A 15985-nucleotide genomic window follows, 5' to 3' on the forward strand; every position below is an offset into this window, starting at 1 on the left:
TCACAAGGATTATAGGAATAACCCCCCCCCCCAAAAAAGAGAGAAAAACGGCACAAAGCACACTTCCCAAAATGGACTCAATTATTTTGTTAGAACAGGATAAGGATAATCAACGGCACAGGCCATCACACTCCCCTACTGAAAAAATAAATAAGTCAACAACATGATCAACAGGACAACATTAGGAAGAGCAGCTTCAATTCTTGCGGTCCTGCAAAATGCTATTAATGCAATTACCAAAAGCATGTGTTTCTTGCCCTCGCATCTACTTCAATATTTTTCTTACTCTCCTGACCCTTACGGTATGGTTCCAAAGGTGGTAATGGCCTCTCTATACTCCTGCCAAGCGCACAGTTCACATGCAAGTCTCGGCAAGTAGTATTACTATTCAACTGCAAGGTCATCACTCACATTTATTTCTATTAAACAGAAATTAAAGCGTGGGAAGGAAAGCTATAGTGCATGGCATGCTATTTCCAAACGTTTTAGTTAATTTATCCTTAAAAGTGGTCAGTAATGTAGGCAAACACAGCAAATTTGCACATAGAGACAAATTTGCAGTTTCTTACATTTTGGCTAAGATACTAGAAGGCTCCTGCTCTTCAAATAGTACCATGCACTTTTTAAATAAACAGACAGGGAGCGGGTGGGTTCATTGTCATAATTTATCAGAGGATATAAAGTACCTTAACCAGTCCAAGACCAAGCCTTAAAAAAAAGTTGTTCTTTTCTACCTTGATCTCTTTCATTTATCTTTCCATCAACATCAGTCTATTTCTTATTACGTGCCGAAGAAATTCCAACCGTCTCTTCCTGACCTTCGTCAGCAGGGCTTGCTAGCACTTCAACGGTAATGAATTGTCCAAGATATTTCCATCATTTACTTAAAAAACCACAATCCTGTAATCTCAATTCTTTCCTGCATTGCTTTTGTTATGTAAAAACCGGCGCAATGTAGTATTCCAGAATTCGATAGCTAAGTTTGCATTGATCTTTTTATTTTTTTGAACTGTATCTTTGGCCATTCCAATCTTATCTTATTGCTAGATTGCACTTCTTGGTTCAATTGTCTTTTGCCCCCCACCCCCCCATTGGCAACCAACAAACGCTCAGGACCCAGGCCTGCCAACCTTTTGCGACACATGCCACTCTCGCTTACCTTTAATGCGAAACGGAAGTCTGCTTGATCCTGACAATCTCACTCCAATCAGGTTTACAGGAGGAGAGGGCATATCAGGTGCAGACATCAGCCAATTCTTTTGTGCCTTTCTCATCTTTGTGAGAATAGAAAATCCAGCCTCACACATGTAGGTTGTCATGAAGGGCATTAGCAACAAAATGCTTATTTTACTCAGCACTGGGTACTCCTGGCAGATGCTACTCCAGAATGTTGACAACCTCATGGGCTTTTGCTGTGTTTTTAAATGTTCTTTCACAGGTCAGGTACAACCACGTAGTCTTTTCATTTGGATTCAGTTGTAAATTAGTAACTGACTCACTCTGGGGTATCGACCCCACTTCTCTTGCAAAATCTGAAGATTCTCTCATTTACCGGCACTTCTCTGCATACAACACATGGGTTTTGCATCCCTATTTGCATTGGCACAATTGACAAAACCATACCTCAAGTCATTTTTATACTGCTTTGTTCCAGAGTTAAGCTTCTTCTTTGTCAGCTGTTGACCAGCAATCCTGGAGCTCTATACAGAGCCAACACTAAAATTATTCTGCCCTGCCCAGAGCAGCTTTCTCCAGAAGAGTCAGTTGCGAGATCCTGGCCAAATTGGTACTCTGCCTCCCTCAATGGTCGGCTCTTTATTGTAACAAAATGATTAATCTTCACGGTCCTCTTGCCTTCTTTGCTAGCAGCTGGAAAAGGCGCAAAAGCACATATACCTGATGTCAAGTAGCCAGTATATGAGTAGAGCACAGCATGTGACCTGCTCACTGCTGTCATTTATGGCAGGAAGACTGCAGTCGTCCTCATTTCCTTCACATTTACAAGGCAGCAGCAGCCACCTTTCTCAATTTAAAATGCTGGTAGCGGCCATTGGGCTTCTCCTGCGATAAGGACCACCGCAGGAACCCCACCGACCGATGCTCCACAACCTTTCCGAAACCCGCCCTCGGGTCATAACCCACACATGAAAAATCCTGTCCAAGGATAACAATTTGTCTACCTGTTTGTGATTGTGATTTTGCACTCTGGTATATTTTCTTTTTGGACACAAGGTATTTTGATTTCTTAAAATTTACACTCAGCCTTTTCTTCAATTTCACTCTCTTCTATCCAAAAACTTTTGCAGTTGCTCTTCAGAGTTGGCAAGAAGAATGGTGGCATTGGTGTATATTGTTAAGGTTGTAGCCTCCAACAAATAATTTAGGAAAGATCTTTCATTTCTATGAATATTTTCACGATACAAATTGAATAAATCTGGGTAGAAGACACTCCTGCCTGACCTCTCAAGTGTCACAAAATCGGTTAAATCATTCCAAACTTCACAGCTGTCATTTGCTCCCAATAAAATTTCTTATTGCTGACGGACAGCAAATTTGGACATGATCAGCACCACAGCCTCAATAACTGGAGCACAAACTTTTTAAAAATCCTGATATTTTCTAGTATTTATGATGCAGTTCTTATGATGATCACTTTCCCAGACCCTGCTGGACAAATCCTACATGTGCGCAAGACAACTGCATTTGGTCAAAAGCACATTTATCATTATTTTGTTCTAGTGTTGCTTCAGTCAGCAATAGGTATATGGCTAGTAGGAGGTCAAATAATAGCAAAAAACTCAACACACAGAAGAAACAAATAGTGCACTTTTCATACAGTTTATTAACCAAAGAAATGCAAAATCAATAAACTACTGTAGTTTATTACTCTGATATAACAAAGCATTTAAAAATATTAGGTGGAGTTCAGTGAAATTAGTGATAGTACCACTTGGGTTTTAGTATTGCTGATGTATTTCAAAAATAAAAAACTTTTAAAGTAAGACTCGTCAGTTTATTTCATCAAGGAAAAAAATACACAATAGAAAAGTGAACCGTCAATACATAATACACATACAATGTAGTATCTCGTGGTTAAATATGGTTGGGAGAGCAGAGAAGAGAGCACTTCACAGCTGCAGTATAGTTTATTAACTAAGTTTTCTTAAATATTTGGCACACAATTGGATTCATTAAAATAATACAAGCAAAATAGGTCATGTGCAAAACAAAATCACTAGTGGTAAGTTTCAAATCAGTTTTGTGTATTACATTCATGTACCAGATGAAACCTATATTTTCTGAATATTTAGGTTTTTGCTCAATATTTCAAACTTCAGATTATCCATACCAGTTTTATTTACAAAAATATTCTAACCAAGCTCCTTCTATTCCACCTGTTGTGGTTTTCTGCATCAGCAGCAACTGTAGTTGCAAGCCCTGCACAGTTAGATGGGGTGAAAGAAGACAGTGCAAATGAAACAAGAATAGGATGTTAATGTTCTTTATCCATGCACGAGTATGTTCTCTACACATCCAAAACATCATACCCATCACAGAGACCAATTGGCTGAGTATTTGAATAATTTTATTTCAAACCGCAAGCATTTGCAGCTTTTTGTTTCCCCCTTCATGATTTAACAGTTAGGCATGAATTGAAATTGGATCAGAAATAGTTCTGCTGCTACTGTCTGCTGGGATGCTCTGGTCACCTCACTCTGCTCTGCCACCCCACGCCCCATACTCTTTATTGAATAAGCCAATTTTAAAAGGTGATTTTATTTTATTTTTTTTAAATAAAAGGAACTTAAAAAGTTAATGTGCTGCAGCTTACATCACAGGACAGAAACACAACTTATGTACACTAATTTCTCTTTCTAAAACACAAGGGAATTGATTTAGTGTTGAAGCTACATTACACACAACATACGTACAGCACTGCATCATCTAATCTGACCTCAAGTCATAGAGTCATAGTTTTATCCAGAAGACAATTATGGTCTGAACAGCTCCCCAACAGAAGTATTAACCATCACATTTCCCATTAAGCATGTAGTTAATGCAGTATACTGGCCTCTGTGCTCAGCTGTCATCGTGTAAATGAACAGTGTTCAACATGCTGAACAAAAACACTCCAAGTTAGACCAACACTTTACACTGTACCATATAAGACATGTAATGGCTAGAAAATGTACATGATTAAAATGTTGAGGAAAAATAATGTCCTGCACAAAGTAGAGTTTTATGGCAATTTATCTCATACATTCCAGCATTCATGGTCGGAACCGATCACCGAATAACATTCCAGCATTCATGGTAGGAACCGATCACCGAATATTAGCACAAGTTTTCAAATTCAAAATTTAGGCTGTAAAGCAGCATATTGTGCAACACCAGCAACAGGAACATATTCCTGAAAAAAATGCAACTACTTTTGTCCTTTAAAAGAAAATTGTTCTTAAATCAATACTGCATTGATCTGTAAAATGAAAATAAAGGGAAAAAATTATTACAAGGCACTATTCCGATTCCTGCCTTCGAAAAATATTCTCATTGTATATAAAGCACCATAAATTGAGCTGCATTGCAGAGTTTAGGTAAGCAGGGCGATAAAAGATTGGAGTTAACAGAAGGGTATCAAAACATTTAATTCTTCATCATGAGAAATAGATACTAGCATTGCCCATAGATGATTTGGCCTAATTTACCAACGTTGACTAGGATAAGAAACTGAAGTTAAAAAAGATCAAAAAATCTAACTCCGTAACATGCTCCTTTTACACTTTCTGCTCATCGAGAATATTACAATGTCATGTAATTTCACTCCTTCAGCTTGGGTTATATACTTCTACGCCCAATTTGCATTATAGGTGGAAGTTGGGCATTGTGATTGGGATGTCTTTTGAGTAATTGGATACTAGCAAAGGGCTTATACCATCTCCAGCAGCTGGTCCAAGGAATTGCGCCAGTCAGCACACAATCAGGTGAGGGTGGTAGTGCTTGTGCTGAGAAGGTAAAACCAGCCCTGCAGTAGAATCATGTGGAACTATTTTTGTAGACCCGAAGCATTCATGCATTCTTCGCCTGAAGGTATTATTATTAAAGCATGTACCTACAGTAGCAGCTTTCCGCAGGTCCTATGAACATTGCCGATCAAGTTGCACTACGTACAGTTCTGCACCATGCCCAGTGGAAGCTCAAAACTGTACATCATGGGATCTCAATTTATACATATGAAAATAGACCCCTACCTGTTTCAAGCAGGAGCACTGCTTGCCTACTTCTTGGGTTTCATGGCCCCATCAACAATTGTAGCAGGTTGGAAACTGGTAGGAACTGAATGTGAAATGCCACATCCTGATTTTCAACTGCTACCACTCCTTGAGGATGAAGAAATAAGGGCAAAAAGACTCCAGTATTTTCAAAAATGTTTTGGTGCAAAATGCAAAATGCGAACAATTGAAATTGTTGATGAACTACTGATTAGTAGTTTTCTGTAACAGTTTGCTTTAATTTCAACCCTTTTCAAATGAAATTCAGTCGAGTAAAATGCTCTTTGGAGGAAAACTGCTTTTCTTCTGTATTGCTGGATGTTAATGCAGTCACTGCCATTTTGCATCAGAGGCTTTTGTTCCAAAACATGCATTTGTAAGCTGTATTACAAATTATTTTACCCGTTGCATATTTGCCCTCAAGACTTTTCAGCTATATAATTTATGTATTAATACTAAGAATTATATGCGTAAAAGTACACTTTAATTGACAACCAGTATTAAATTTGTGAATATGGCCTGTCTACAAGTACACAAATCAAAGCACTACTGGAGGTACAAATTTAAGATTACCCAAGCATTACAAGTTTATTTTATGTACATATGTACATCATTTCATTTCATGTAGACTAGAATATTCACTCTTCATCTCAAAAGGGCTTGAAGCAGGATCTTTTGTTTATGGCACAGTGAGGTAACAGCTGGCATATCCATAGTCTTAATTGGCTTTCACTTAAAGCACACTCAAATTCTTAACTTATTAAAAGGATCAAAAATCCTTTTCCAATGCTACCCTAAACCTTAGACAGGTTGATCTGTTCCTTTCTTTCTCCTCCCCCCCCCCCCCCACTCTATTACACCTGTGGAATACATGCACTGTGTCTTGTAGAAGTAATTTGGGAGTAAGTGTTGGGAAAAATGGCAACAGTAGACTGAGAAATCCAAACAAATATTGCATGAATTATTGCACTCATTTAACAAAACATTGGAATAGAAAACAGTTAAGCCTTCGAAAGACTTCATACTTGAATATAGGTGGGTAATGCACCAACAGCCTGGTTCCCACTGATATGAACAAACCTCTCATTTATATCACACCATTCATGATCTTGTGATGTTCCAAACAGCTTTGCAGCCAGAGATATCTATGAAGTATATTCACTGCAATTTAGGTAGGCACCACTCAGATGCTGGACCAACAGGAATACTCAACAGGTCCAATATTGGGATCAATTGCAAGATCAACCGCAACTTAAGTAATTGCAATTGAAAGTGGATTAGCATGTCATCAGCCAGCCAGGACGCAGTCATCACACCTCTGGTTGGCAGCTTTTAATGACACTAAAACACAACATTTCTAGTCTGTGTATCAAAACCATTGTGCTATTTTGTTATAACTGCCTTTCATCAAAACAGATTATAGAATATTTAGAAGCATTAAGGGTAATTCGATAGTGAACAATCTCGGTCATCTATTTTAATGTTTAGGATTGTTAGAATATTCCAATTTTTCAATATTATGTTTCTATATGCTATTACAGAAATGTTACCAAAACGATGATAAGTAAAATAAACTATTGCATTCCACATTTTAACCTCTGGAAATGTTAGTGCCCAAAGAGTAGGTGAAACCCAGACATCTCAGGTAAAGGCTTGATGTATTACAAAAGACTGTGCGGAAAAGGTTTGTTCTAAAGCTGCCAAATGAGCATCTGTGAGAACAACCCAGGGGAAGAAAGGGTAAATAACTGAAATTTAGGAGTAGAGCACCTCAAACCAAAGTTTCTCAATATAAGGCAGAGTATGGAAACAGGAAATAGACAAGCCACATCTTCTGAAAGTCCTTTTGGCCTCACAGTAAACTGGCAAAAATTCAGATCAATAACAGAATGTACTTTTTACATAAAGGTAGCACATACACAGCACTTGAACCATTTAGGAACGTGCATAACACGCGATTAACTCTGGTTGAATATAAGCAGTGAGCCATCATGTGTAGCTGCAGATTTTGCTGGCCTATGTGGATTAAAGAATTTTGGTTACAGCCTTTATTACAGAACTTATTTTGAATCTGTAGTGTAAGAGTCTAGTGCAATCCCGCCATAATTCATTAATGCTGTAAATTCTAGGACAGAAATTCATCTTGCTCTCCAAATTCTTTAAAAAAAGCAAATATTCCACAAGGCCAATTCTACACACGGATTTCATCCTCTTCATCCATGAAGGTAAAATCTTCATCTCCTTCATTCTCTTCCTCTCTGAAGGCATCTCTGGATTCAGCAATATTTTTCATACTGTCTACATCCCCGTGGCTAACTCCCTCATAAACTGATCGCCTCTCTTCTGTAGTCCCAGATGCCAAACTCGACACGGAGCCACTATCTTGTGATAAATGACTTTCAGATGCTGTGTATACAACACTATTAATGTTACTTTGCAATGCCACTGTTGATGCTGCAGGCTCCTCTACAAATTCCTCTGCAGCCACCTTTTGTGAATTAGGATAGGGTCCTTGTTGGTCATCTCCAAAGCCAGGATCAATATTATTTTCCCAAGTATCTTTTTCCATAACACTTAAAATATCACCAAGCATCGAAGGACCAAGATCAACATGAAAGGACATGATGGATTCAGCATGCTTTAGTGGAAAGCCACCAGAGGAGAGAGATGCAGGAAGGTCTGTAATATCTCCAAATTCTCGCTCATCCTGATATTCAGATTTACTTTCAGGTATGCTTACAGCCCCATTGACCGGTTTATCTTCCATTTGTTCACTTGCAAGCTTCTTTAGAGGGCTTGATGAAAGGCTCTTTGCCATCTGACTAGTTGGCTCCACAGTTTTATCGTTGAGCTGTGGCAGGGACACTGCATTTTTCACAAAGATAGCTGAATCACTTTGTGTCAGCGTGTCTCGCTTATCGACCCGTGTTACAGACTGAGACCGTTTGCTGCTGCTTCTGAATTTCCGAGACAGAAGCCCTGGTTTGGGGGTTGCTTCAGCAGGAGTAGGAGCAGCAGCGCCAACCTTGCTAGAAAGAAATGAAGTATCTCCAAAGACATCACCCCCACGACCCACGTGCATAGTATGGCGGAAATCACCAAGCGGAGCACTGATCATATCTGTAGTTAAGTCTATGCGAGACCGCCGTTTGGACTGATTGGAGCTGGCCACAAGCTGTTTCAGGATCGGCATCTTCCAAATTTAGAGGGATCAGAACACAAGTGTGCTGAAATTCTGGAACTTGATGGTCAAAAAGTTTTAGTCTTCAGATATGTTCCAAGAAAGCTGAATCAATTCGCGATGCAGATAATGCCAAAGTTCAGCCTTTGATTCAATCACAATGCAGAATTGGCAAGACCAATCTGTCACAAATTACAGTCCATGTAGTTTCATATCTTCCATTGCAGCTGCTCTTGGCCAATACTGGATTCAATCTTTCAATCTACTTGGTGCACCTAAACAGAAAAAGAAAATACTTATTTCAAAACACAATTTAAATCATAGAATTTAGGTTTAGATGGAATAGGGGGGAGGGGGGGGGGGAGGGGGAAAAAACTATTTTCAACTGAACTTCTTTAAACTGACCAACCAAAAAGCTCTTAATGAAATTTTAAATTCATTACTACTTGCTTCAGAAAATGGCAAACAACTTTGGTAAAATACATTGGCATGAACATCTTCCGGTTAGGCACACTACAGCCTTCCGGTCTGAACATCAACTTCAATAACTTGAGATGATTAGCTCTACCCCACCTCGATCCCTTTGTTTTCATTCCATTTCATTTTAAATGTCTTTTACCATTTATATTTTGTCTTTCTTTATATATATTCACCCCCCCCTCCACCCATCTTATCCCCCCTTTCCTTATCTATTCTCCCCTTTGCTTCCCCCATCATCTACATCTGTCACAGTTTACCCTCTGATCTTAGTTCCTCTGTTGTCTGGCCTTTCACACATTTTGTTCTCTCTGGGGACTGCCATTAGCACTCTTTTCCCTTGGTTTCTGTGGCTATGACTCATCTTTCATTCCCCATCCTACAGTATAAATATCTCCCACTTTCTATGTCTTTTAGCTTTGACAAAGGGTCATCTGGACTCGGAAATGTTAGCTCCTTTCGCTCCCTACAGATGCTGTCAGACCTGCTGAGATTTTCCAGCATTTTCTCTTTTGGCATGAACAAAGGTAGCTTGACAGAATCATTAAAGTCCAGATAAATTGAAAAGATTTTAAAATCATGTAATCTGTTAGTTTACAGGAGGTATAAAGTCCAAAAGCAAGCATGTTATGAACCACTGGCAAAGCCTCAACCTGAAGTATTGTATTCACTTCTGGGTGCTACACTTCAGGAGGGAAGCAGAATTCTGGAAGGATACAATGGCTGATGAAATTCAGTTTATGGAGAAACTAGAGACGCTGGAAATGTTTTTACAGGGAAAGGAGAAGGTGAAGGCGAAGAATCAATCAAGGTATTCAAACCAATGAGGGGTTTGATATAGTAAATGGGCGAAACTGTTTCCATGGGCAAGAAGGATCAGTAACAAAGGGACGCAGACTTAACACCAACTGACCAAAAGAACCAGAGGAGATATGCAACCTTTAAAATGAATGCCGCACTTTGATAATCTGGAGTGAAGTGCCTGCAACGGTGGTGGCAGATTTAATCCCAACTTTCAAATGAAAATAAGATAGAGTTGGAAAGGAAACATTTTATAGGGTTTTGGGGGAGGACAAGGGGAGTGGAAAGAATCAGATAACTTTCAAAGAATCAGCACTGGCAAGATAATCTAAATAGCTTTCTGTGCTGTATAATTCTATGAAATCAAAAGTTTAAATGGGCGAAAGCGATAAACCTAATTTCATTGAAGAACACGTTTGATTATAACCATTTTATTCTGATGTTCCTGCAAAAAGCAATTAGAAAATATAATCACACGTTTTTAAATAAACAAGTCAAACATCAACTTCAATGTTATATGTAGGGCAGCACGGAAGCATGGTGGTTAGCACAATTGCTTCACAGCTCCAGGGTCCCAGGGTCGATTCCCGGCTTGGTTCACTGTCTGTGCGGAGTCTGCACATTCTCCCAGTGTGTGTGTGTGGGTTTCCTCCCACAGTCCAAAGATGTGCAGGTTGGTGGACTGGTCATGCTAAATTGCCCTTAGTGTCCAAAATTGCCCTTAGTGTTGGGTCAGGTTACTGGGTTATGGGGATAGGGTGGAGGTGTGGGCTTGGGTAGGGTGCTCTTTCAAAGAGCCGGTGCAGACTCGATGGGCCGAATGGCCCCCTTCTGCACTCTATATTCTATGATATTCTTAATATAGTACTGGCAACAATGGCTGGCTACCTCCCCAACTCCAGTGGTTGCTCTCCAAGGCAATGATTATGCATTTGATGGCAAGATGATACCTTTCAGAATATGGCTCAGCTACAGACACAGGTACAGGCCAATGATGCTGGCCTTTGGCGATCTTCTCTTAACTGCAAGGTTTGTAATGGCTTTCGTGCCTATCCTCTAAATTTGACACTGGATTGCAAATAAATTAGGATGTGGAGTACCAACAGTCTCCGTACATCACAAATAGCATTGTTAGACCAAACTCAGTAATGAACTACACAGGGAATTATATTTTTCTTGATTTTCATTGCCAGCAGTTACAATGAAAATGACCCCAGCATGTTTATACTATGAACCAATACAAGTTATGTACCTTTAGTCTTCATTACAAGACAGCAGTGAGAACCGGCTTAAATTTATTAATTCAACAGGATTGGACAATAAAAAGAATGAACGACCAATTATATAGATAGAGTAAAATTGCATTGATTAATTTCTTACAACAATCACCATTTGTAGGTGAATGGATGAGATAGTTGGCAACAGGAAGATCCCACAAACATTCAAGTAGACAAACAACTGTAGATTCAATTGAATGATGGACAGCAGAGTCAGAAATTTCTGCACTCTGTTCGCAGGTTGTTTTTTTTAAACCCAAGTGTGCATGGTTTATGTCCAAAAACATTTTCTTTGCACCACATTGAAATGGCAGCCTGTATATTGTGATTAAATCTTGGAATCCACAATTGTTGTGACTGAGAAGCAAGGGTATCAGCACAGAGCCAAATTGACACAAATATAAAAGGAGGCGATGAGGGCACATTGTTCTCACGTTAGAATCGAACAATGGTTGATATGAAAAAGATGGCTCTCGGATGCGGACATGAATCTTGCAATACCTACCAGTCAGAACAAAAATAAAAGGGTAGTAGAGAAAGAAAGATTAGCATTAATATTGTAGAGGGTGTTGTTTATGATCTAATACTAAGGGGTGTTAGAACACAATAAATGATGATTTAACTCTTCACCAAGATGCTCACCATCAACAACTGGGTGGCAGAAGTGACAGAATAAAGTATCCATTCAAAAGGCTGAGCAATGAGCAGGCTGTAAAAAATGTCACGACACTATCCTCCATCGGCTCTCAAGTTCCATGGTTAGGGATACAGCAAAGGTAAGTGCAAAGCATATTCATATTCAGCCATAGCTGAGATCAACAAACAGCACAGAGGTTATGTACATGAATGTTTTGTTTGTATGTCTAGAAATTTGCCGGCACTTTAATGGAACAAGGCCACATATTTAACATGTTGAAACAGTTGCACTTTGACTTTTGCACCCAGGCGTCAGAAATATTTTCACCTTATACACAGATACCTAGGTAATGAGAGGATTTTGTATAGCCTGCAGAATATATGGCTAAAGCTACAGTAGAATAAAAAAGCTAACTTGGGTTTCAGAGCAGTTAAATCATCTGCTAGAGTCTTTTTTGCATCTTCAGAAGGCAATATTTTATCTTCATTATCATATATGTCACAAAAAGAAAATGCCAGAGAGAACAGGGACCATAAAGATTTAAAATTATATATTCCCACACTTACCAACAAAACTTATGGGAAGCATTCCAAAATTGAAACACAATATCAGAAAAAGACAACTTGCATTCAGCTTTGAACAACTGATCAATTTGAAGCTGATTCTAGCCTGGTGATTTTAATGAATGGGAAATAAAACTGCTCTTCAATTAGTCACAATCATGGTTTTGGTCAAAAGCCATAGTAACCTTCACTCACATAGATGAGACACAGTCTGCTTTATAATCCAGACGAGAACCCAAGTCATAATGACAAATTCAGAACTAAGAATTGCATCATTACTTTAAACTCACTATAATTTTGCTCCTCCATAGTTACTGTTGTGATGTTGTCACAAGGTTCTGAATGAGACAAAGTAATTTTGGTTAGATAAGCTCATACTTCTCTGAACACAAAGATACCTTGCTTGAAATTTTATACTTCAGACAGAAGACTTCTGATGTTGACCAGGCAAATAAAAGGGTTACGTTTATATAATCCTTACCATCTCTTCCTTCACATCTGCATGATATTGTACACAATGTACAAAAGAAAAAGATCAAATGTCGTTACTGCTTTGCTCATTTGCAAAAACTGTCAGCAAAATTTATGGTACATCCCAAATACAGTGTGTTGGTAGGTGGCTTGATAAATCCGCATTAACATTTTCATTCTCTTCAATTTCTCTATTTAGCACATGATGCATACCCTAAATGGACCGGAGAGCCAAACAATTCTCCCTCCAATTTTACATGTGGAGAATAAGGCAGAACACTAGTTCAGGGACTGTGCTGTCCAGCATTCAATTTAAACTACACTTGTTTGTCTACATGAATGTTTGTGGGATCTTCCTGTTGCCAACTATCTCATCCGTTCACCTACAAACCAGACACGACCACCACTCCAATGGGAAAGTATCACGATTAAACAGATGCTAGTTGGTAATTTATAAGATGTGACACCAAAGGAGAACAGTTCAATTCCTGTACAGATGGAGTGGTTGGGCGTTCAACAGGAAACCAAACAATGTCAAATGTTTTAATGCCCACCTTATGGGTCATCAGAGCACAAGCAACTACAAAAGCCCAACTTGGTCACAATGCGATCTCATCTCAGGTAAAAAGACATTTGGGATACTACCACAGCCATTGTGCAGGATGAAGTGAAGACTTCTGATCACTCTTCAACATCCTCTATAGTACAAGTGTGGATATTGAGGATGCAAAGTAGGCTCTCACCAGTTAAAAATCTACTGAAGCGTAAAGATTCATACATGAAAACAAAGTCTAAGATTCTATTAACTTTCAATGACTTAACATCAGAGAATAACTAGGGGAAATGTGGTAATTTCAAAGATATCATAACGTCCATATATGTACAACTGTTCAAAAGGAACGAAAGTTAAAATTATGATTTCATAAATCATTTTGCACTTTTCCTTTTCATGAATAATCCTCAAAAACATCCTGGCGGGCAGCATGGTGGTGCAGTGGTAGCACTGCTGCCTCACGGCGCCGAGGTCCCAGGTTCGATCCCGGCTTTGGGCCACTGTCCGTATGGAGTTTGCACGTTCTCCCAGTGTTTGCATGGGTTTCGCCCCCACAACCTAAAGATGTGCAGGGTAGGTGGATTGGCCACGCTAAATTGCCCCTTAATTGTAAAAAAATGAATAGGGTACTCTAAATTTCTCTTTTTTTTTTTAAATCTTGGCTCAGGCCATTGTAATTGCAACTGAGATATCTTGACAACTTACAGTTTTAATATATATATTTCTAAATTTAGAGTACCAATTTTTTCCCCCCAATTAAGGGGCAATTTAGCATGGCCAATCAACCTAGCCTGCACAACTTTATGGGTTGTGGGGCGAGAGACCCACACAGCCATTGGAAGAATGTGCAAATTCTACACGGACAGTGACTCAGGGCCTGGACCGACCCCGGGCCCTCAGCGCCGTGTGGTAGCAGTGCGCCACAGTTCTAATATTTGATACTTAAATTTAGTAATATTTATGGTAAACACATTTCATAAGGTAGACTGTGTATTTAAAAATTAAGCTCTGGGTAGACTGCATATTTAAAAATTAAGCTCTGACTCAGGCAGAGGAAAAAAAGCCTGATCACTTCCCTCATCACAAGAAACAATGTTTGCAATTCAGTGCAATTCAGCCAATATTTTGTTGTGACATATCCTCAGGTTATAACCACTGGAATGAATGGCTGTTCCTCTGCCTTCTTAGAAGGCAGGGTCCCGGCATATGGAATTTCCCCATTACACATACCAAATCAATTTGCTGACACTCAAGTCAAAACCTCCCACTTATGCAACAGACAATTTCAAAATGTTTTCATTATAGGAATTCACATTTGAAATCATACAAAGATCATGGCAGTGTACAATCACAAATTCCAATGAAGTGCAATCTCGCAATTTACAAACTTAAGTTGGAAGGGAAGAAATGGGACCTTCATTATACTTACTGCAAGAGCTTCTTTAAAAAAAACTTCAAAATTGTCCTGTGCCATTGCTCAACCAATAGACCAGACAGATCAACCAGCTTCTTCGGAGGTATTTGCCAACAGGATAAGGCAATAGAGATTGAGGCTGCACAATAGTAGTTGAAGGATCAAAGAAATGCCTCTACTCCACTCAGTATTTACCCTACTCCAGACACCAAGTAATGTTTTAAAAGACATCGCAACCGAGACAATGATTTTTTTTTTTTGCGGAGGTGGGTGTTAGTGTTGGTAAGGAAAACCTACTTATGATCTTAGTGCACGGCTTCATAACACACGTGTCAGATGATAGAACAGAACACATACCAGGTTTGCAACTTAAAAAGAATGCAAATTAAATTTACCAAATTGAATTTACATCATAAATAACTGACAAACATGAACTTTACATGGCAATAGTTGTATGGGATTCAACTGCAAGGGGAATAAATAGGAGTTTCTATGGCTGCAAACAAGACTCCAGGATGGTATGTTGCCTCCCTGATGTTTGGGTCAAGGATGTCTCAGAATGGCCACAGGACATCATGGAAGGGAGAGGGTGAACAGCCAGTAGTTGAGGTACACATTGGTACTAATGACATAGGTTACAAAAAAGATAAGGTCCTAACAGCCGAAGATAGGGAATTAGGAAGTAAGTCTAAAAGTAGGACCTCAAAAAAGTATTGATCGCAACATTACTGCCAGTGCCACAATTTAGTCAGAGTAGAAATTGCAGGATTTATCAGATGAATAAGTGGCTGGAAAGATGGTGCAAGGGGTGAGTTTCAGATAGACTGATGTCATAAGGTGGGTATTTGCTAGTGTTGTTGGCAGCGGGATGGGTACCTAAGCAGGGTGACAAGAGAAGGATAATAATAAAAGAACAGTAAAATGCAAAAGCGATAGACAGGGTAATCAAGGGCGAGGGGCAAATAGGGCCACAGCACAAAGAAAAGTTAGAATGATTAATAATGGCAAAAAGGCAAGCCTAAAGGCTTTGTATATCTTAATGCACAAAGCATTCAGAATAAGTTGGATGAACTGACATTAATGGATACGATCTCATAGCCATTATAGAAACATGGTTACCAGGAGATGAAAACTGAGAACTTAAAATTCAGGGATATTTTGGGGGGAAAAAGTGGTGCATAGCATGGTTAATGAGAGATGAAATGAGGACAGTTGAGACGCGCAATCTGGGCTCAGATGAAGGGAAAGACATTGGTCGTAGTGTATAGACCCCCCAACCAGTAGCCACAGTGTAAGAAAGCATATAAATCAAGATATAATAGGAGCCTGTAAAATTAGAGC

At 39.1% G+C, this 15985-nt stretch overlaps 2 protein-coding genes across 5 annotated transcripts in view; both read right to left on the reverse strand.

Moving 5' to 3' along the window:
• rpl38 (ribosomal protein L38) overlaps positions 1-15985 on the reverse strand; it is a 58030-nt gene that overhangs the window by 36240 nt on the left and 5805 nt on the right. The window lies entirely within an intron of this gene.
• Positions 2823-15985, reverse strand: part of cdc42ep4b (CDC42 effector protein (Rho GTPase binding) 4b) — a 37111-nt gene continuing 23948 nt past the window's right edge. For 3 of the 4 annotated variants that reach the window (XM_072483436.1, XM_072483437.1, XM_072483438.1), the window contains exon 2: positions 2823-8726. In XM_072483436.1, the coding sequence (XP_072339537.1) occupies positions 7462-8463 (1002 nt within the window). In that variant the 5' untranslated portion in view covers positions 8464-8726 and the 3' untranslated portion in view covers positions 2823-7461. Of the gene's footprint in view, positions 8727-12496; positions 12522-15985 lie in introns of those variants that run through there. The other variant, XM_072483439.1, reaches the window with a different exon arrangement.

The sequence above is a fragment of the Scyliorhinus torazame genome, chromosome 18, assembly GCF_047496885.1.
Source record: "Scyliorhinus torazame isolate Kashiwa2021f chromosome 18, sScyTor2.1, whole genome shotgun sequence".
NCBI classification, from domain to species: Eukaryota; Metazoa; Chordata; class Chondrichthyes; order Carcharhiniformes; family Scyliorhinidae; genus Scyliorhinus; species Scyliorhinus torazame.